Source organism: Bos grunniens, chromosome 3 (assembly GCF_055505025.1).
Source record: "Bos grunniens cultivar Pamir isolate PY7600 chromosome 3, Bosgru_T2T1.0, whole genome shotgun sequence".
Taxonomy (NCBI): domain Eukaryota; kingdom Metazoa; phylum Chordata; class Mammalia; order Artiodactyla; family Bovidae; genus Bos; species Bos grunniens.
The window spans coordinates 101,440,886-101,463,721 of NC_141167.1; the positions used below are offsets into that span (position 1 = coordinate 101,440,886).

A 22,836-nucleotide genomic window follows, 5' to 3' on the forward strand; every position below is an offset into this window, starting at 1 on the left:
TTTCTTTTTTCAGTCAAATGTTTTTGTGTTTTTTTTTAATCTGTAAAAATAGGACAGCAGTGTCTATTCTGTAACATAGGACAGAGGTGAAAATCAAGGTACATAATAATGTTTTCTTCTATTTTCCTCAGTGTGTTGGGAAGAACTCAGACTTCCTGTAGGAACACAGTTCCACACTAAATTCAAGCTGAAGAAGAGAAATCTTACCTATTTTCACGGGTGGAAGTACCTGCTCTCTATATGGTATTAGAAAATTCCAGTTTAAAAAGAATTATTTATTTATTTGGCTGTGCTGAGTCTTAGTTGGGGCAAGTGGGATCTACTTCCCTGACCAGGGGTTGGAACCTGGGCCCCCTGCATTGGGAGCACAGAGTCTTAGCCACTGGACCACCAGGGAAGTTCCAGAAAATTCCAGGTAGAGCCCAAGGCCCGGGGAACACTCCGCCTCCCTTATGTGCTTCCATTCCAGCCAGGCAATGGTTTTATGTCTTGTGTCATTTCTTTCCCGTAACCTTCATTTCAGACTGCAGAGAGGAAGAGATCATATATGCAGATTTTCCATCCCCAAACAGCTTTCCGACTGCGTACGACAAAGGCAAAAAACAAGGCGATCTCCCCCACGCACAATTCTGCTCTTCCGTCATTCTACAGGACAAAGGACATCCCCTCAATAGCCTTCTTCTTCCATCAAACAGAAAGCATGAGCTAAGATTTCCAAAGGCACCTGTGGCTGGTTCCCAGGTGCCGCAGAGCAGGCTTTATTTTAGCATAGGAACAAATTCCATTCATTGAGAATGTACGTTGTCATTCCCAAGTTTTTTTATATATATCTAATTTAATTCTAGCAAAAGTCATCTAAGGTTTATAATCTTCCTCATATGATAGATTGAGGGGTGGAGGTTAAGTAATTCTGTTCTTAAACTGTGATTTCTTGAGGCAAAGGAAAGGTTCAAGAACAGTACTGGTCAGTAGGAAGTGTTACTTGGGAGCAGAAGCAGCAGCATGAAAACGTGGGGAGAACAGAAGAGGTGATGGGGTAACAGCAAATTAAGAGAAAGAAAAACACACATCCCAGGAAGAACTGCCACTCATCGCCATTGCGCAGTCTGGGCCATGCCCTAGGGTGTGTGTGAGAGTGTGTGTGTGTGTGTGTGTGTGTGTGTGTGTGTATGTAAACAAATCTTCATAGCAACCATCTGGTTTCTGTCTTTCTATGACAACGCAGGCTTGCAGTGCTAAATACGGGCATTGGTGAGGATGAGTGTGGGCTGGGGAGGGGAAGTAGGACAGCTGAGTCAAGGGGAAATAGTGCAAAAAGGGCAGATTCCTTTGGTATGTCCTTATCTCCCCTTCCCAGCCCACTGTCAAGATAGGAAAGGGGCTTAAAGTTCTGCTCTCTCCTTGATTCACTGCAGTTACAGTTGAGAGTTAAGCCTTGCATACATTTTGTCTTATTTTAACCAATTATGTAAATTCCTATCCAGCCAGGGGGATCCCCTTGGTGCAAGAGGGTAAGGGTAGAAACTTTTGCTTCCTATTTTCACCACAGGTGCCACTTTCAGGGCACCCATCTGAGGATCCCATCTGATGAAGGCCTAGAGGCCCCAGGGGAAAGGTGAGAGAGAATCCAGGCACAAGGGTGAAGGAATAACAGGCCCTGCTGGGAGGATTAAACAGCCCCAGGCAGGAGTTACAAGAACCTCTTCCTCTAGTCAGCACAGTGGCTCCCAACCAGGGGATCCCAGGGGACACACGGCAATGTCTGGGGACTTCTTTGATTGTCCTCACTGAGCATCTAGTGGGTAGAGGATGAGGAGGCTGTTAATATCCTAAAATACACAGCACAGTTCCCATAACAAAGTACCTGGTCCAAAATGTTAATAGTCCCAAGGTGGAAAGTAATAACATGCTGGTCCTACGTAAGTCCTCTCCTTGGTCCCGTAGGGGAGCACCAGTGACCGGTCAGATTACTTGAAAGGAGCACCATGCGACACCAGCTTGTTTCCCTCAGCCCTGAATTCCTCTCAGACTTCCAACTTGAGTATTTTGTTTGTTTACTTCTAAAAACAACAACAAAAAATTTCAGCTGGAGTCCCAAATCTGCGTGACATCAGCTTCTAGAGAAGAGGGCCTTGAGCTGTCTGACAGAGCCTGTGCAACTGGGCAAAAGGCACGATCTCCTGGTCACAGTTTCACTGAACTCAATGATTTCAAAAGTCCTGTGGTTCCAAAACTGTACTTTTGGATAGTTTCTGCATGTACTCAGTTTGGGTCAGTAGAAAAGGAAATGACTCAGAAATGTAATAGAGGGAAGTCTGAGGGTGATTCAGACTTTCCTTATCATAACAGATGCTTCAGACATGGACTTTAATGTCAAACCAGGACTCATGATCACTGAGTGATGCCAGGACTTCCCTTTGTGTATTTGCATGCATACATGCCAAGTCGATTCAGTTGTGTCTGACTCTTTGTGACCCTATGCTGTGGACTGTAGCCCACCAGGCTCCTCTGTCCATGCGATTTTCCAGGCGAGAGTACTGGAATGGGCTGCCATTTCCTCCTCCAGAGGATCTTCCTGACCCAAGTCTCTTATGTCTCCTGCGTTGGCAGGTAGGTTCTTTACCACGAGCGCCACCTGGGAAGCCCTTGTATATTTTGAGTAGGTGGTATCTACGTGGGGTGATTAAAAATGCTGTGAAAGACAGTTCAAGGAATCCACCTGACTCAGACTGCGTATGAAGGTAGATTAAGTTATCTCTGCTGCTGCTGCTACTAAGTCGCTTCAGTCGTGTCCAACTCTGTGCGACCCCAAAGACGGCAGCCCACCAGGCTCCTCCGTCCCTGGGATTCTCCAGGCAAGAACACTGGAGTGGGTTGCTACCCGCCCCAAATTTCCCTCATAGGTCTACTTATGTTTGAATTTCTACCATGAGAGTTTTATATGCAGTTAAAAATATAAATATTGTAGTGCAAGTATCAGTTTGATGTTACTAATTGCGGTTGGGACTGTAAGGTAGGGAAGTAGCTGGTACTCGATCGAGAACAATCCTTGTTGCTCTAGCAGTTAACGTGAGTAATTTGAGGAAAGTTTTTGTCCTGTGTTCAGTCTTTTCAATCTAAATATAATAATAAAGATTTAATAACTAAGAGTTCATGTTTTGTATTACTCTCTAGTATCTACCCATGATAAATATATCAGAAGAAGGTTCAAAAAAAGTCCATCTATTATAAAAACACTAAGTGCTTCTGTCACTAAAACTTCCGTTTATACCAAAACTCTTCTCTTACCTGAAGGGGCCACTTTACCACAATGTGGCTGTCAGTGCTGAGTGCTCTTCCTGTCAGAAGTTAATGTTTCACAGAAAAAGCAATCCTTGGTTGACATTCTGAGCACTTGACCTTTACCTGCTCTTAGTCATGGGGCTCATCTAAGTTTTCCAAGAGGGAGACCCAGCTTTGTGTGCGGAGTAACCTTCCAACATGGTTCTCTCTGAAGTTTCATTTCCTGGCTTATCCACTACTGCTGCCATTCAGAGACTGTTGAAAGAGGTCAAACTCTTTACTTTTTTCCAAATACTCACAGACTAATCTGAACATAAGTTAGTGAACAATTTATTCCTTCAACAAATATTTATTGAACACATATGTGCCAAACACTTGATACTGGGGATGTAGCAATGAGCATGACAGAGTCCTGGTAGGAGGCCAATACTCGATAAAGGTGTGAATGAAGGACCCTCCTCCAGCTGTTCCTTTAATCTGGCTTACTTGTTCCTCTTTGTGATCACTGTTCAAACTACTATTCCATTCCCTTTTCCCCAGAATGTCTTTTCGGAGACGGAATGCTTAATCTTCCCCTCAGAGCCTTGAGAGGCAGGCCTGAGGACGCTGAACTCCACAGCCCCGTGAGGCCTTCAGTAAAAACTGGTACCAAACAACTTTTGAACCAAGTTGGGAGCCTTAAGGCTAATTCATTGCACAAGTGGTTGCCATCTCTATAATCTTTGGACTCTGCCCCAAATGCAGAACTCTGCTACTTTCAACCTTGGCCCCGTCATTTCTCTGATACCTCTGATACACAGTAACTCCTCTTCAGAGAATTTCCCTCAACCCACTCATTTAAATTACACTGAAGCTACCCTTAAACATGGCTTTATGTGCAGACCTACAGGGTTTTCCCCTCCTATATCAGAAAGTGGGGGAACTGAGACACTCTAGTTCCCTAGTGCCATCCTCAGGCCCTTATTTTTCCAAGACATTCGTATGTAACCCCTCCTACTTTGGAGTTCATTCCATCAAGCTAAATTCTCCTTCATATTCTCTGCTATTCTTGGTCACTCCTATACCAGGACTGGAAGTTGGCTTCATCTTCTCCTCCCCAGTCTTGCATAATTCTAGATTCATTTAAACACCTTGATTTACTGACCCAACACTCTAAGCCCATAATTCTTTTATTGTTGCTATTATTGTTTTCTAAGTTAAGACTCTTCAATTTTCCTTTTATATAAAAAAATACAGTTAGGCTTAATAAGATAGAACAAAAGCTCAAACACAAGAGCCACCTACCCTGGCAGCTTGATAGGGAAACTCCCTTAGTTCTTTAACACCCCAACGATCTTTACCTTTACTCCACTTGAAACGCCTGTTCCTATTGCCCTTGTCATGACATGGAAGAGTTCCAACTCTGAAATCTGAAACGCCAACATCATTGTGACACCATGTCCTGAGCTTCCAGCTTTATCACTTCTAAATCATCTGCTCTTTGACCTTATTAAGGCTTCTCTTGACCTGAGTTTATCATACTTTCCTTAGCCAACCTTCTTACCCAGTCTGAATCAAGTATTCCTTCTTTCACCAACACCTTCTACCCCCTTGTTCCTCTGTCAATCCTCTTCATCTGTCTACAAATCATGATCCAGGATCTACACAATAATAAGTCTTCTCTGCTCTTGTACCCAGGCAGCTAGGCGTTACTAGAGAAAACAGCAGAAATAAACGAACTGATACCTTTCCAACGGTGTCACTGAGAGCTGGACCATAAAAAAGGCTGTGCTGAAGAACTGATGCTTGCAAACTGTGGTGCTGGAGAAGACTCTCAAGAGTCCCTTGGACTGCAAGAAGATCAAACCAAATCCTAAAGGAAATCAACTCTGAATATACATTGGAAGGACTGATGCTAAAGGTGAAGCTCCAATACTTGGGTTATCTGATGTGAAGAACCAACTCATTGGAAAAGACCCTGATGCTGGGAAAGATTGAAGGCAAAAGAAGAGGGCGGCAGAGGATGAGATGGTAAGATACCATCACTGACTCAATGCACATGAACTTGAGCAAACTCTGGGAGATGGTGGAGGACAGGGAAACCTGGTGTGCTGTAGTACATGGGGTTGCAAAGAGTCAGACACGACTGTGATTGGACAACCACCACCATTCCAATGGGTTACGCGTTCCAAGGATTATACATTCACGGTTTCTGTTAGACCCTCACCACTGTTTCCTAATTCTTTTACTTAATAACAGTACTATTTGTCATCTCTCTTTCATCCTCCTCCCTTTCATCCTCTCTTCAACACTATGGCCACTCTTCTTAAGTCCACTAACTCCCACCTTCCTAACTCTCAAGTAGTAACTTCACATCCTATTCCACAAAGAACAAGAAAGCCGTCAGACAAGGACTCCTATAAGTTACCGACCCCTATTCACAAACAGCTGTGAGTTTACCCATTGTTATATCTTCATCTTTTTTTATATTTTGCTGCTTTACAATGTTGTGTTAGTTTCTGCTGTACAGCAAAGTGAATCAGCTATGTGTGCTCAGGATCACCTATACATTTATCTATCTTCCCTCTTTTCTGGATTTCCTTCCCATTTGGGTTACCACAGAGCACTGAGTGGAGTTCCCTGTGCTATACAGTAGGTTCTCATTAGTTATTTTATACATAGTGGTGTATATGTGTCAATCCTGGTGTCCCAATTCTTCTCACTACCCCTTCCCGCTGTTGGATCCATAAATTTGTTTTCTACCTCTGTGTCTCTATTTCTACTTTGCAAACAAAGTTCTGTGTCTTCACCTTGAGTCTCAAGCAGGATGAGGCATCTGTCCTTTTGCTGCTGCTGCTGCTGTAAAGTCGCTTCAGTTGTGTCAGACCCCTGTGTGACCAGGCTCCCCATCCCTGGGATTCTCCAGGCAAGAACACTGGAGTGGGTTGCCACTTCCTTCTCCAATGCATGAAAGTGGAAAGTGAAAGTGAAGCCGCTCAGTCGTGTCCGACTCTCAACGACCCTATGGACTGCAGCCTACCAGGCTCCTCCATCCATTGGATTTTCCAGGCAAGAGTACTGGAGTGGGGTGCCATTGCCTTCTCCATCTGTCCTTCTGCTTTAGACCAATTTCTTACTCAGCTGGCTTGCTAACTAGATTAACTTCAGTACCTCACCTCGTACAGAGGCTGGCACATATGTCCTCAGTAAATGTTTGCTGAACTATTGTTTAATTAACCACATCCACCTGAGTTGTTTCCACACCCCACTCTTTTTGGAGCCCTGCTTTTTGGTTATCATCCTTCTCTATGATGCCTCTACTTTTACTTTGTAAATATACATGCCTGTCATTCTCATTCTAAAACAACAACAGACAACAAAACCTTCACACACCACTCAGGTTTACAAGCAAGATTCTACCTCTACCAATACACTGAAACTGGTCCCAAAAAATTACTAACTGGTAAATCAAACTGACACCCTTTCGTCCATCAAAAAAAAAAACAACTGTGATTTTATTCTTGTTTTTAGAATTAAAAGTACCTCTAATCATCAAATAGATGCTCATGTCAAAATCTTGAAAAGTACAGAAAGTAGATACATACAGTCCTTAAACCATAATCCTGACAGTTATTCACAATTTTGGCATGCTGCTTTCCTGAAATTTGGGGGCACCCTGGTGGCTCAGATGGTAAAGAATCTGCCTGAAATGCACGAGATGCGGGTTTAATCCCTGGGTTGGGAAGATCCCCTGGAGAAGGGAATGGCGACCCACTCCAGTATTCTTGCCAAGAGAACCCCATAGACAGAGGAGGCTGGCAGGCTACAGACTATTTGGTTGCAAAGAGTTGGATGCCACTGAGCGACTAACACTTTATTACACAGTGAGATTTTACTTGTAACAGTGCTTTACACTACTGACTGCTTCAGTTTCTCCATTACCTCTGTTCTTGGGCTCCACATCATCCTGACTCCATTCTGGTGAGCCTGTTTCTGTTTCCTTCAGGTGTCAGCCTTCATCGGGTCAGTTTGTCAGGCTTTCTGCTCTCTGTACTTACATGTCCATGGCTTTACTAGTGTATCCTGAGCTCTACAGAATTTGTATCTCCTGTTCTGAAATTTTCTCCAACCTCCAGATGCATAAATGCAGTAACGTAACATAAATCTAGTAACCTACTCTTGGATGTCCTACAGGCACCTCACATCAACTCTTCTGCAAAATGAACTCATTGTCTTCCATGCCAAACTTGCTCTTCCAGCTGCGTTCTCTCTGGATTACAGCATCATAGTTTACCCAGTAACTCAGGCCAGAAACCTCAGAATTTTTTAATAGTGTCCTGTCTCTTTCCGAGTCCCACTCCTCACATCAGTTTCTGTTGATTGTACTTCTCATGTATCTCCTGAGTCTGCTCAGTCTTCATCCCCACGATCATTACCTTATCTCCTCATCATATCTAACCTATAGTACTCTAGCTACATACAGGCTGTTACTGTACCTCAACTAACCCATGGTTAACAGTTTACAAGTACAGAATTCTCCACTTAGATGTTTGTTAAACTTATGTCTCAAATAGAATTCATCATCTTCCTTTTCACAGTAGCCTTTTCCTTTTCCATCCCATTAGTAGTATCTTTAATACACCCATTTTACCATCTCCAGTCTCCTCCTGACACTACAATCAAAAAAATTATTTTAAGGGGCCAATCTGATCATGTCATTTCCTTGCTCAAAATCTTTATTAAGCAGCTTCACAACGACTCCAGGATGAAGCCTAACGGGCCCTTTGTGACCTAACCCTTGGTTACTTCCACCCAGGTCCAGCCTCGTTCCTTGCATGCTATGCTACAGTTACTCAGTTATTTTAAGTTGCCAGAATGTAATACCTCTGCATCTTTTCAGACTGTTCCTTCCACCTGGAAGGCCCCCTTTCCCAATCTAACCCCCTTCCCTAAGTCCTACTACTCCATCATATTTCAGCTCAGAAGCTACTCTCTGTGTAAGGATTTTCCTGGCTGTCCTCCCATTTACTCAAATTAGGTGCCCAGACTCTGTACTTCCAGACCATTTTATGCTCTTCCCTATCTTAGCTCCGAATCCTTGTGCTCTAATTATTGTCAGTCTGCCTATCTTCAGTATATCCCTCAATAGTCTGTAAGCTCCCTGGGCAGGAACCATATCTTAGGCACTGCTGCAATCCCTGAAGTAAGGGCTTCACGTGTTCTATCTTGTTTAATCATCACGGCAAATCCTGTACAGTGGGTACTACATCATTCCTATTTTATAAAATAAGTAAACTGAAGCAAAGAGAGTTTAAGAAACTTGTCTCAAGTCATTCAAATGTATCAAAATCAGGACTTAAAACCAGGAAACTTGATGCTACAACCAGTCCATCACTAAATTTATCAATTCTAAATCTCATTGGAAAGACTGGTACTGAAGCTGAAGCTCTAATATGTTGGCCACCTGATGAGAAGAGCCGGCTCATTGGAAAAGATTCTGATGGTGGGAAAGATTAAGGGCAGGAGGAGAAGGGGATGACAGAGGACGAGATGGTTGGATGGCATCGCTGACTCAATGGACGTGAGTTTGAGCAAGCTCCAGGAGATGGTGAAGGACAGGGAAGCCTGGCATGCTGCAGTCCACAGGGTCACAAAGAGTTGGACACGACTGAGCGCCTAAACAACTAAATTTCATCTCCACACGATTTGGCAGTGACCTAATTAAAACACAGAACCAACTAGATTTCTTCTTTGCAGTCACCTCCATGGTTCCCATGCCTGCCTGCAAATCATATCCTTCTGTCTGCCTTTCTGGCCTGGGCTCCAGTCCCTCCCCAGGACTCACTTGATATGGTATTGCAAAATCAGCAGATTCCACATTGCCTCACCCTTCTCTTAGTGTTGGTCCTGCTACCAAAATGCCCTTTTGCACCTTTCTAGAAAAATCTCGTTTCTCCTTCGGAATTTGCTCCACGAAACCTTTCCTGATTACTTTCTTTTGGGGTGTGCCGTGTGGCTTGTGAGATCCTAATTCCCTAACCAGGGACTGAACCAGGCCAGGTAGTAGAAGCGTTTCCTGATCACTCTTCTCGCCATCCCATTGCAGGCACTGGAATTCTGCCTCCACTCTCAGAAGCTGTGTGATTTGGCCAAGTTACTGATTTAGTTTTCTCACTTGTATAATGGCAATACTATCTACTTCGTAGAACTGTTATGAGAATTAAATGAGATGACGTAAATTAAGGACTTAACAATGGGCTAGATGCTACTATTAAATACTTGTCCCTATTCCTCTATGTAGCTAAACTTCTGCTGCAAGTTTAACGCTGCGGCATGATTTCCTCACATGTAGTTTCCCCACCAGAGTGGCATCTCCTTGCAAGTTGTTTAGTCTCTAAGTGGTGTCTGACTCTTTTGCAACCCCATGGACTGTGGCCTGCCAGGGTCCTCTGTCCATAGGATTTCCCAGGCAAGAATCCCGGAGTGGGTTTCCATTTCCTACTCCAGGGGCATATTATAGGCACTTATCAACTAATAATTGAACTAGATTCTTTAATACTACCCATCTTTTAAAGCCCAGTTCAATTTCCATTTCTTCTACTAATATTTACCTCATGATTCCAGCCCTTTGAATTTTCCCTTCTCAGAATTCCTTTACCACTATCTTGCATTATATGTAGAAGTGCTCTCAGTGAGGCTTCAAGTTCTTCCAGGACAGACACCATCTCTTACACTGTTATCTGCCCAATAACTGCTAGTATTTCCAACTGCAAAGAGTCAAAAACTGCTAGTATTTCCCCAAAGTCAGACTTCATCAGTTCCTTGTGAATTAAAAATCACTGCCCAAGCATGGGGGGCCTTATCTTTTTAAGTAAGTCACCCATCTCTAAGGAAATTCAGCCAACTCATCTCCTGACCCTCCTCTTAGTTCACAGGAATTCTGCTTAGAACTACAGTAATCTGGACACCTTCCAGTGGCCCAGTGGTTAAGACTGTGCGCTTCTACCACAGGGGGCATGGGCTTGATCCTTGGTCAGGAAATTAAGATCCCATATGCTTTGTGGGATCTTATTACATTAATTTGCTCTTACTTGCATGCCACTGTCATACTTCAGCTTCCAAGGGAAGATCTTTCCTTTGCTTGTTGACCTCCCTCAAGGTCCAGTAGAGGGCACTGTACACATAAGGGCTGCTAGTGTGGGTGTGGCTGGCAGACCAACAGTAGATATCTTCAATGGCAATCCTCCCAGCTATTTTCCTTTTGCCTGTGTTTTCCATGCTCAGGCCACATCAGCTTAAAATAAATGTGGTTGGACAATAATAATTGTGACTTCATCTCTGCCACCCTGCATATCAGACGGCTCAACTGAGAGACTTGTCAACACAATTATCACTCAACCATGCTGGAGGAGTGGCAGAACCCTTGAATCCACTCTTTGGAATAAAGATAAAACACTAAGCTAAAATAATGGGCAAGAACAGCTTTTTGAAGCACTGCAGAATCGGGCTTCCTGACTGCCTAGCCCTGTCATATGAGTAAAGGAAAAGGAAAGGCAGGTTTTAAACTGGAACAGAAACAGCAATGACTATTTCTGGGCACCCCAGGATTCCTAAGGCAACAGCTTAAACCTAAGGACCAGGAAAGCCAAGAGTAATGGAAAAAGCATGTAAAAGCCTAAAAGTTAAGAGATGTTAACTCAAGGTCTTCAGTAAACTAGCACTGCCATAAATAACTTATTTCTATGTCAACGTCCCTTCTCTTTATATTAAATGGAACTTGACACTTCTGCATTTGGAGCCTTGTTGACCTCACTGCCCAGCTGTTGCCACTTGGCAAGCATAAAAGTAGGGACAATGTGCTCAAAAAGAAGTCATGGGACTGGCGTAAGGGGAGTAAGACTCAGAAACCCCATCATAATAAACACTCCTAGCTTTACAGACACACATCCATCTCCTAGCTTTAAGATGTAAGTTTATACTACTGAAGTATATGAACTTTTTCATGTATTTTCTTCCAGTTAGATAAGAAACCCCATTAAAGGTGGGGCATGCCTTTCTTTAATGTATCTACAAACCACCTAGCTCAGTGTCTAGCATGCTGTTCAGAAAGGCTGATGGTTAGGAGGCATCGCAGTCCCCTGACTAAATTAGGAGAGAGCAAGGCAGCTTCCTGAGAAGCTGAAAACTTATTTGGAAAGTTTCTGATTAAGAAGAGAGAATGAATCACATGCTGAGAACATTCCTTCTCTAGTTTAGAAGTACTCCACCCTCTCAACGTGATAGAAATTTCTCTAGAACATCTATTGTCTCCGGGATTCTGTCTTCCTTGACGCATGCTCATTTGAGAAGATAACTATGGTAAAATCTCCTAATCATAAAATCTCCTTAGGCAAATGGGCAAGTTTCCATCTTCACACATGGTAGATTGGTGTGAGTGTGACAGAAGAAAAGTGTGAGTCTGTTTCTCCTTTGGCAACACTTCTTTTGTATATTACACTCACAGATAGTTTTAAACCCTTTTCAGTGGCAGGATTCCAGCGATGGTTAGCACATCATGAGGAAAGAAGTGACTCTGCCTCCTGCTGGCCACTAGCAGAAAGGCTGATCACTAGTAGTTACAATTCTCCAGAGACACAGGAACTTGAGAAGAAAAGAAGACTGAAAGGGAAAACAGAGTGGCTTCCTTTCATGCTTAGCCTGGAGTAATCTTCAGGTGTGAATAAACCCTTCAGATCAAATACCGCAAACCCCTCATTTTGTGAGTCAGAACCTGAGGAAGATTCATCTTTGCATTAGCTATAGAAGTCCTGGTCTATATGCCAATGTCCCTGCACCCTCTCCCTAAATGATGGAAATGGAGAACCCAGACACATCCCATCTGAAGGGCCCCTGTTCCTTAGAGGCTCAGAACCCCACACCAGCTTCTCCTGACTGGTGTCTTCAGTCTTATTTTTTTCCCTTTTGCCAAACCCCAATAAAACACACCAACTGCTGCAGAGAATTTCTGGGTTGGTTTGTTGTTTTTTTTGTTTTCCGTGGATCTTCTTGTTTGTTTTTTATTTCAAATACTGAAAAAGTCCCCTGGGCTCTGCGGTGCTCCCCACACTCATCCCCTTTCTCCCACACTCACTGCCCTTCTTCCCACAGCAAATCTACTTCAAAGACAGCACTTTTCTCCCCACCCAAACAATTAACATTCAGTTCTTAGCTTTTTCTGCAGAACCAGAGGAGTCATCCGCATCTTTCATATTTAGACAGTTTCTTTTATCTGACATCAGGTCCCCAGTCATATCCAAGCTAGCAAGGCACTCTTCTACACAGCTCAGTTAGAACCCCTCACCTTCAGTCCACTTCACTCCCCCACCCCACCCCACCCCCACCCCACACCAGCTACAAGGTCAAGGAGGAGGATAGTTAGGAATGTTTTTGTTATCAACTCTAAGTCCTAATTCATAACCCCTCACATCTCCCACTCCACCCTCTCAACCCCCCACCCCACCCAACCCCCAGGATTTCACTGTGATGTCTCCCAACAATTACTTGGAAAAAAAAGAAAAAACAAAAAAGAGTCAAGGTCTTGGTGCTCGGCCCAAGGGGCTCCATGCGCTGGGACACCGACGGGCAGGGGCTTCTGCCTCTCCAGCCCGCACCCGAGCCACCTCCTGACCCCTGGCTGCAAAAGCAGGGAGGGGCAGGAGCCAGCACAGGACCCAGGGGGCAGCGTCTCAGGATCTGGCGGAGCCCCGGGCAGCATCATTCGACTTGGCCACTGCGGACGAACACAGAAGAAGAGAAAGAAAACACTGTCAAGTAGTAAGGGAAAAAAACCCTAAGTTCCACCCCAGTCTCTACCCCATCATTCTTCCACACTTATCAATCATTGGGGATACATGGCACATCTCTTAATCCTATTCAGAGAGTTGTCCTTTTTTTTTTTTTTTTAAAGAAGAGGAACATTTCGGTCTTCGCCTAGTTACAAAACTGTTCTCTGTGTTTTTGGAGATATCCAAGAAAACAAAGAAAAATATTCTTTAGACAAGATAAAAATAACGAGGTTTTCAGAGCAGGCTCAGTTTCAGGGGCATGGCCAGAGCCACTTGCCACAGTGGAGATGGACGGACTGGGGTTGGGGGCACAGAGTGATGAGGTGGCAGCTGCATGGAGGCCAGGGCCAGACAACACACGTGTTGTTTTGAATGGACTTAATATTCTAGGTTTAATCAAAGCAAACTGAATTTCAAATGAGCCTTTTCTGCCACGGAAGCTATGCACTTCATGCTGTGGGAGCAGGTGGCATCTACAAAAAGTAGCTTGTTTCTTTGTTTCCTTAGCTTTGAAGATGACTGGGTGGAAAGAGAGACCAATAGTCTTTCTGATTTCCCTATTTCTTCTATTCCTTCCTAAAACTGAGACTCACTGTGACTTCAGTCTTGAGGATTCACACTGACTGATAGAGAGAGCAGCTCAGACAGAAAAGAGTACAAAATTCGAAAAGATTGGAGATGAAGAAAACGTACAAAATTATATATATATTTATATATATAATAACATGACATATCTATGTACAACATGTCTGGGACGGTTGAGGAAACTATACAAGGATATTCGGCATTTTCCCCTTCCCACATGGACTTTAGACTAAGGAAGACAGCATGAGGAAATGAAGCAAGAAACACAAAAATTATATACAAGTGACAGTCAAGGAGTTGCCCTAGGGGCCAGGGAATCACGGCATCCTGCTCTCTCCTTCCTTCCTCACCAACTTTTTCCTATCCAATCTGAATGACGGCCTGAAAAGTGAATGGCTGGTCAGGAAAGACGTGTAGACACACCCCAACGCCCCACGTGTGCATCAGCAAGTTCATCAGTTCTCACTGGGCCAGATGTGTGGCATATCAGAACTGGTGGGCTGAGAGGTCAAGAGAGGACTAAAGACAGACTCTTCCTCTCTTGAATTGCTAGCTCTCACTTGACCCTCTCTGTCCTAACGAGCAGACTGCATTCAGTGTGGTTCAGGCCAAGCTAGTGATAATCAGATAGACGATGCTGGCCACCCGCAGCCCCTCTTTCCTCCACCTGGTTCATGATCAGCGTTGCTACGTCTCAGAGGACAGGAGCTGAGCTCCAGGAAGGCAGAGATTTCTCAGTGCTCCTTCCAGTTCTCCCTAACCGCCTTCCCCAGCTTTCACCAAGGTGAATCATCTCCTGAGAACCTGCTGCTCCAGCCCCACAGCAGCACTAAGCCCCGGAGCGACCGTTCTTCCCTTTTCTTCCTGTCTCCCTAACAATACACCTGGCAGCTGAGAACATCTGAAATGTAGGACTCCACATGAGCATGACTGAGCGTGTTTCTTCAGGCCCACAGCCTGGTTCCCAGAGCAGCCTTTTAGCAGCCAAGGCCCAGACTGTAGGAAAGAAGTGAGAGCAGAGGCAAGAGCCTTCATGGCTAGCTTCTTAGAATTTTTTTTTCTTGACCCTCAAGACCAATGACACTAATGAGGTCCTCCTGCCTGAATTTATAATCCCTAAATCTCAACTTCTCTCCTCATGCGGTCTTCAATGACTTCTCCTCTGTAGTCTCATCTATGGTCCTTCCTCACTTGTGGTTTTACAATGAATAGCACAGAATTCTTCAGGATGTTAGAATCAGAATCAATCCGATTTACATTTGGATCTATATTACAGATGAGGAAGTAGAAATCCAGAGAGGTGAAGTGACTCAACCAAAGCTACCGGTCAGTTCTGTCTAGAATTGAATGGAAACAGAACCCAGATATCCTGACTGCTAACCCTGTGTTCTTTCCACTATCCCATGATACTTTCAAAAAGCAACATGCTGGAAGAGAGAGAGAAGGTGCCCATTTTACATGAATAATATCTTCCAGGGCAAATTGTAAAAGACACTGAATAAAGAAGGTTAGGTGGGCATTATAGTTTTAGGCAAGCACATCAGTTTTTCTTTTTGAGGATTTGCTAAACCTGCCATAATGAAAACAAGAAAGCAATAGCAGCCCAAAGGACAAAACACTTAAAGCACAGAAAACAGATCTCATTCAGTCTATCTTTCCCAATCGTATCAGGTTAGCCTCGGGATGTTAAACCTGTCATATTATTCCCAAGGCTTAGCCTCCCCTATTTTGGGACACATTCTCTTCCAAAAGGAGAAATGACATCTCCCCAGTTTCTCATACAAATGAAAAAGAAAGTCTGCAGCATTATCCAATCCTAGGCTCCTATTTCTGAGCCCCTACTTGGGCCACATGAGGGTGTGGAAATCTCAGTTTATCCAAAGCAGTGAACTCAGAGCCTCTCTTTAGCCCATGTTACAGTCTCAGCAGCCCCCAGAAGCAGCATAGTCATTTCTGGCGAGCAAGCTGAGAAGAGACAGCTAGGTGCCCATGTCCCTGCCTAAGATATAGAAAAGTCCAGTGAGTGAGAAGGGGGGCAGAGGGGGCCCAGGTTACCCCGCAAGCTTGCTGGTGACGAGCGAGGACTTTCTCTGGGGCAGATCCTGGGGGGTGGGGATGTGGTCACCGGTCACCAGGTTCTTGTCTGGTCCTGCACTGGGCAGCTGCTTATTCTTCATCTTGGCTTTGGCCATGTTGTAGTCTCCTGAGTCAAAGTACTTTTGCTAAGAGACAAGAGGGAGGTTTAGGTGAGTGAGGAGCTCTGGTCTTCCTCAAAAGCAAGGAGACTCAGGTCCACTATAAACCCTATAAACCTGCATCCACACTCAGATCTTTCAAGTCTTTTTTGATTAGCCTCATGTGTACACAGCTTAGTATTAACTATATTTAATTATGCTTTCTCCCCAGTGTCTTCTGACTTTCACATTTGTAAGGAGTTTCCCAGCTAGGGTATATATTTTTGGAGTTAAGAGATAGCTCCTATAGCCTTTTGTAGCCCCATGAGTCCATGATACTTCAACCATATTGCTGACTTTAATCCCAAAGGTTTATAAAGGACCTATTAGTCTCCAATGGGCTTGGTGCTGGGGAAACAGAAATGAATAAGATACATAAAGGGTCAACCTAGGGCTATCAGTAGGAGATCAACCTCAAGCTAACAACCTCAAAATGAGAAATTATTCTCTCAGACTATGAATAGAAACTGGGCTTGTCTCTGAGGATAATGTACTTTCCTCTGACTCCAACCACTCCCACACATGTTCCATGGCTGTGACAGCCTGCCTACGCCTGTCTTGCTTACAGCAAGGTAAAGTGCAAATCAGCACCACATCATCATCTGTGACTAAGACTCAGTAACTGGGATTCTCCACAGGGATCTGTTTCCCTCTCCATTTCATCCGCGTAGAGAAATACACTCCAGGTTAATGACTGACAACCCCTCAGTCAGCTTTAGGTACCTCTGAGGACTGAGGAACCCAAAGAGGAGCTAGAAGGCTATGAAGGTAAGACTCTCCCTTGGGAGAAGGACCACTTGTAGGACAGATTTCTGGGCCTTTCTTCTGAAATGATGCACCTCAAAATTTAGCTCTAATCCTACATCTGCAGTCCTAAAACTCCCACCATCCAAACAGGCAAATATCTGGAGGCTGTCAGCATTCCAGACTCTGACATCCTTCCCTCAGTCTCCCAAGGCCAGTCCTAAATGCCCCTCCATTAAGCTTTAGTATCCTGAGGGAAATCAGAAAATAACTGATACCCTTAGGAACTTACAGTATTTGCCTTGGGTTGTTTTTTTTTTTTTTAACAAGTTTCTAATTTTTCTTTACTACTGCCCAACAACAAAACGCTCATATCAGTGCTCAGCAGAACTTCCACAGATCTCATCCCTAAGGCCCCTCTGGTTCCAAAGTAAGAGGGTAAAAGATTGTGCTCCATACCCCTTTCTGGAGTCTCTTCATGAGGAAGTCGGAGCCTCCAGGCTTTTGTCCTAGGCTTGGATATTTGGCTTTTAGCTTTGCCTCCTCAGCTCTCTCAGGGAGAATACCTTCTTTCTCTTGGGTGTCCTAGAGGAAACAAATGGGGCCAGTAAAATTAAACACTGAGAAGCAACTGCTTCTAATATCTGCTAACTTTTACACTATTACCTTTTCCTGGAGATCTACCCATTTGTAAACATGCTATTCACACTCTTAAATAAAGCCAGACCTTTGTTCAAATCCCTAAAGCTCAAGATGACTGTATTGTGAAAAAAAAAGCTGTTTGTCACACTACACCCAGGGAACCACCCCAGTGACCTGTGAGTACTGGGTTAAAGGTAATGCCGAAGAACAATACTTTAATCAAAGAGCAAGCAGTAGCTCACTTAGAACAGAAGCTAGGAAAGACAGAAAAGAGCTAGCAGGGATTCTGGTGATGCAAGATTAGTAGGGAGATCTCTAGCTGTCTGTAAAACACAGTACAGGTCAAATGGGAAATCGAAAGGGATAACTGCTGTGATGTTCCCTCCTAAGCTAGGCTTTTGATAAATCTATGGAGGCTAGCTCTGTGGCCTTCTCCAGAAAGCTCCACCTTAGCAATGGTCAGCACTGGACAGCAATAAGGGACAGCATTGTTTTCATAAACATTGTAGTAGGAAGGTGACAGGTAAACAGAGATTCATCTCAGGAAAATTAAGATACAGTGGGTTCACTAGTATTTACCCACCAGCTCTGTCAAAAAATCAACACCTTCCCTAGTGATGGAGGTTTGGGAAACATGCCAAGAGCCCAATTAACTTGCAGGGTCTCTTACTGTTGTTGTTACTCTGCTTCCCTTTTTGTGGGCCCTGCTACCCTTTTCTTTAATGACTTTTAAAGAATGGACATGAAGCCAATTTGTGGTTCTTTTTAGTGGAATTGCATTCCTTTGCTTTGAAAACCTGGCCGAGATATAACCCAGGGGTATTTCATGAACCCGAGTACATTACTAAATGTTATAAATTAAATACAAAACACCTAAAGAAGTTGGCATGTTTTCATCACAGAATCGCGGGTGAAATAAGTCCCCACTACCTTAAAAGTAGGGGGGAAATATGGTGGCGTCTTTCTTTTCACGACTGTCTAGGGGTCTTTCCTAGGTTTAACCTCCATTATTCTGTTTGAAACTCTAGCCCTCTTCAATTTGTAAGGTCCTCTTTGAAGGTGGGCAACAGACCATCTACAGCGATCAAAAGGTCTCTTTGAGAAAGTTGCCGTCTTAAATTAGCCATGATAATAATTACTCTTCTCCCTTCCCCCGGTGCTGATCCCTTTTTAAACGTCTGTATCTTGACCAGTATCTTTCTGAGGATATAGAATGCAGGACCCAGCCTAGCTGTTCGTTCATTTTACCCCTGCTAACCAATAACATACATCTCATCCCGAGACCACCAACCCCCTTTCATTCACCCACTCTTTCCAAACACCCGCCCCGCGCTCAGGTTCGGCCAATTACAGCACAGCTTCAATACGTCTAGCAGTAGGTCTACTGACCAATCAGGAAGGGTACTACAATGATTGACAATCCAGCCAACTAACCAGAGCCAAAGCAGCAGGCCATGTTGAAACTCACCCTGCATGACGCAAGACGTGGCCAACCCCTGCAGAGCCCGAGACCATGGCGACCAATCCGCACTGGTGGGAGACCGCCTCCCGCCCCATCACAATCGCCCCCAACTCGCCCACCGCACCCCCTCCATTTCACCTGCTTCTCCTCTCCGGTCTCTTCCGTAGGGTTCTCCTCTTCTTGTTTCTGGGACATGGTGGGACCGGGACTGTGGAGTGTGGGGGACCCGGGAGGTCAACCGGAGAAGGGAAGGGGGAGGGGAAACGGGACAACCAGCGCTGCTCCTTCAGCTCCTGTCACTAGGATTGCTCAGTCAAAATGGCGGCCCTTGCCTGTGACGTTGTGACCGCCCCTTCCTATGGGAGCCAATGGGAGCGGGGTGGATAGGGCAATGACGTAACGATCTACCAATAGTTGCTGGCTAAATGTGGGTTCTATGGAGGCGACGGGCAAGCTGGAACGCCAATATGGGAAGAGAGTGACTCACAAGGACCAATTGTATGCACGTGGGAGAGGTTAAGGGGTGGTGCTGGTAGCTTTGGCATTTTTGCTCCTTTCGTGGGGGTCAGACTTTCTGCCGCCCTACCTCGTCGCCCCCAGGGGACTTTCCTGAGCTTCGAATTGGAGAGCGAAAGGATGGAAACCTTTTATTTCCAGGTGAAGAGGATTAAGCTTCGCGTAGTGTTAGCAGAAAATTATCAATCTCCAGAAAATAATATGGAGGTCAGAGTGGACTTTAAAGTGGTCCTCCTCACTCTTCCAGTGTGTTATTTAGGGTGTGGAATGGAAAGACTGAATGGTCTAGCAGAATATGGATGGCCATCCCATGGAGACTGAGCTCCTTGAAACAGCACAGGTCTAGGTACATGGTAAACATTGCGTAAGTACTCGCGAACATATTGAGTGTTTGAAGATGGTGCTGTTTTAGTTTTACAAGGAATATATATGTAGTAAGGCAGTCTTTGCCATAGAGGGTTTTCACAGTATGCCAGGTGTACCCAAATCCTCAAGATTAAAAGAGACTCAAATTCCTAGAGTGTTAGTTAAAAAACGTCATTTTTATATTAAAACAGTCTAATACACTGAAAATTTGATATTAAATTTTAATTTTCCAGGGAACCTATTGTGACAGATAGCCTTAGGGCTGTCTGTTCATTTTTCTGTATAATTAGGTACATTTCTAGTGGGAAAATCTGAGAATCTTAGAATACACAGATTATTATACAAGGCAAAATCTTGTCAGCTTGAAATTAAAGTGTTAATAAAGTGATAAAGGGGTTCAAAGGAAAGTTCATATTCAGCAAATGGCAACCCACTCCAGTATTCTTGCCTGGAGAATCCCATGGACAGAGGAGCCTGGCAGGTTACATACAATCCATGGGGTTGCAAGAGTTGGACAGGACTCAGCAACTAAGCAGCCCTCCCCCACCCCCCACCCCCCACCCCCACTGCCACCCCCGCTGCTCCGCAAGAAAAGAAGACTTAATAATGGAGGTGTGTATTTGAAATCAGCTTTAATTTTGCCAGGTAAAGGTGATGGAAGGGTATTCTAGCTGATGGGGTCAGTATGAAAGCTAGAAAAATAGAACTGAGTTGAGAACATGGAGGACTTGAGTGTCGGGATAAGAAACTAGTGGATAATTTAGTTATCTAGGAGAGACATTTAAGGGTTTTAGGCCAGAGAGTGGCAGACCAGAATTGTTCTTAAGGAACAATGTAGTAGTAATGAATAAAAAATCATTTAGAATTCCAAACAGAAAGATACTAGAGGGGGACAATCTAGCTGGGAGTCCTCTGCAATACTCTGGTTGGGAAGTAATTAGGATTTACTCTACAAACGAGGTAGTTTAGAATAGAAAACAGTGATTCTAATTGAGAAAATCTGTGGCAATGAAATCTACTAGATTAGCAGCAAACTGAATATAGGGAATTGGCAGGCCATGTGCCTCAAGGTGACTATTTGTAGAAACAAATTCAAGGAAAGGAATCAATTTGGAAATGAAATTTGGAAGTAGATAGAAAATAAGGTGTTCAATTTTGAAAACACTGACTTTTTCAAAGCCAGTGAGCCATTTGGTAGAGATATCCAGGCAATGAAGTCTTCAGTTCAGTCGCTCAGTTGTGTCCGACTCTTTGCAACCCCATGAATCGCAGCACGCCAGGCCTCCCTGTCCATCACCAACTCCCGGAGTTCACTCAGACTCACATCCATCGAGTCAGTGATGCCATCCAGCAATCTCATCCTCTGTCGTCCCCTTCTCCTGCCCCCAATCCCTCCCAGCAGCAGAGTCTTTTCCAATGAGTCAACTCTTCGCATGAGGTGGCCAAAGTACTGGAGTTTCAGCTTTAGCATCATTCCCTCCAAAGAAATCCCAGGGCTGATCTCCTTTAGGATGGACTGGTTGGATCTCCTTGCAGTCCAAGGGACTCTCAAGAGTCTTCTCCAACACCACAGTTCAAAAGCATCAATTCTTCGGCGCTCAGCCTTCTTCACAGTCCAACTCTCACATCCATACATGACCACAGGAAAAACCATAGCCTTTGACTAAACAAACCTTTGTTGGCAAAGTAATGTCTCTGCTTTTGAATATGCTATCTAGGTTGGTCATAACTTTTCTTCCAAGGAGTAAGCGTCTTTTAATTTCATGGCTGCAGTCACCATCTGCAGTGATTTTGGAGCCCAAAAAAATAAAGTCTGACACTGTTTCCACTGTTTCCCCATCTATTTCCCATGAAGTGATGGGACCAGATGCCATGATCTTCGTTTTCTGAATGTTGAGCTTTAAGCCAACTTTTTCACTCTCCACTTTCACTTTCATCAAGAGGCTTTTTAGTTCCTCTTCACTTTCTGCCATAAGGGTGGTGTCATCTGCATATCTGAGGTTATTGATATTTCTCCCAGCAATCTTGATTCCAGCTTGTGTTTCTTCCAGTCCAGTGTTTCTCATGATGTACTCTGCATAGAAGTTAAATAAGCAGGGTGACAATATACAGCCTTGACGTACTCCTTTTCCTATTTGGAACCAGTCTGTTGTTCCATGTCCAGTTCTAACTGTTGCTTCCTGACCTGCATACAGATTTCTCAAGAGGCAGATCAGGTGGTCTGGTATTCCCATCTCTTTCAGATTTTCCACAGTTTATTGTGATCCACACAGTCAAAGGCTTTGGCATAGTCAATAAAACAGAAATAGATGCTTTTCTGGAACTCTCTTGCTTTTTCCATGATCCAGCGGATGTTGGCAATTTGATCTCTGGTTCCTCTGCCTTTTCTAAAACCAGCTTGAAAATCAGGAAGTTCATGGTTCACATATTGCTGAAGCCTGGCTTGGAGAATTTTGAGCATTACTTTACTAGCATGTGAGATGAGTGCAATTGTGTGGTAGTTTGAGCATTCTTTAGCATTGCCTTTCTTTGGGATTGGAATGAAAACTGACCTTTTCCAGTCCTGTGGCCACTGCTGAGTTTTCCAAATTTTCTGGCATCTTGAGTGCAGCACTTTCACAGCATCATCTTTCAGGATTTGAAATAGCTCAACTGGAATTCCATCACCTCCACTAGCTTTGTTCGTAGTGATGCTTTCTAAGGCCCACTTGACTTCACATTCCAGGATGTCTGCCTCTAGGTGAGTGATCACACCATCGTGATTATCTGGGTCATGAAGATCTTTTTTGTACAGTTCTTCTGTATATTCTTGCCACCTCTTCTTAATATCTTCTGCTTCTGTTAGGTTCATACCATTTCTGTCCTTTATTGAGCCCATCTTTGCATGAAATGTCCCCTTGGTATCTCTAATTTTCTTGAAGAGATCTCTAGTCTTTCCCATTCTGTTGTTTTCCTCTATTTCTTTGCATTGATCACTGAGGAAGGCTTTCTTATCTCTTCTTGCTATTCTTTGGAACTCTGCATTCAGATGCTTCTATCTTTCCTTTTCTCCTTTGCTTTTCGTTTCTCTTCTTTTCACAGCTATTTGTAAGGCCTCCCCAGACAGCCATTTTGCTTTTTTGTATCTCTTTTCCATGGGGATGGTCTTGATCCCTGTCTCCTGTACAATGTCACGGACCTCATTCCATAGTTCATCAGGCAC

General features: G+C 44.1%; 1 protein-coding gene and 1 long non-coding RNA gene across 3 annotated transcripts; both read right to left on the reverse strand.

The window, feature by feature from the left end:
- Positions 1-2,060, reverse strand: LOC147376411 (uncharacterized). The gene is made up of 2 exons (XR_015160979.1): positions 1,865-2,060; positions 1-524 (listed from the first exon to the last, which is right to left on the reverse strand). It is a non-coding gene; the product is annotated as an uncharacterized LOC147376411 (long non-coding RNA).
- Positions 2,061-12,262: 10,202 nt separating this feature from the next.
- Positions 12,263-19,067, reverse strand: ENSA (endosulfine alpha). 2 transcript variants are annotated; one of them, XM_086392480.1, is made up of 4 exons: positions 18,891-19,067; positions 17,108-17,233; positions 15,726-15,892; positions 12,263-13,030 (listed from the first exon to the last, which is right to left on the reverse strand). In XM_086392480.1, exons 1-4 carry the CDS (start codon positions 18,945-18,947, stop codon positions 13,015-13,017), a joined length of 366 nt encoding a protein of 121 aa, XP_086248606.1. In that variant the 5' UTR covers positions 18,948-19,067; the 3' UTR covers positions 12,263-13,014. The 2 variants fall into 2 exon arrangements, with proteins under 2 accessions (XP_086248606.1, XP_086248607.1); XM_086392481.1 differs by lacking the exon at positions 12,263-13,030 and having other exon boundaries at positions 13,771-15,892.
- Between the last annotated feature and the right edge of the window lie 3,769 nt (positions 19,068-22,836).

What these genes read in the sequence shown, in the direction of transcription:
- ENSA (XM_086392480.1), bottom strand. Translation starts at nt 18,947, where the DNA reads ATGTCCCAGAAACAAGAAGAGGAGAACCCTACGGAAGAGACCGGAGAG. An exon ending in AGACCGGAGAGGAGAAGCAG is followed by an intron (nt 17,234 to 18,890) that starts GTGAAATGGAGG and finishes TGTTTCCTCTAG; the next exon opens with GACACCCAAGAGAAAGAAGG. An exon ending in TGAAGAGACTCCAGAAAGGG is followed by an intron (nt 15,893 to 17,107) that starts GTATGGAGCACA and finishes CTTGTCTCTTAG; the next exon opens with CAAAAGTACTTTGACTCAGG.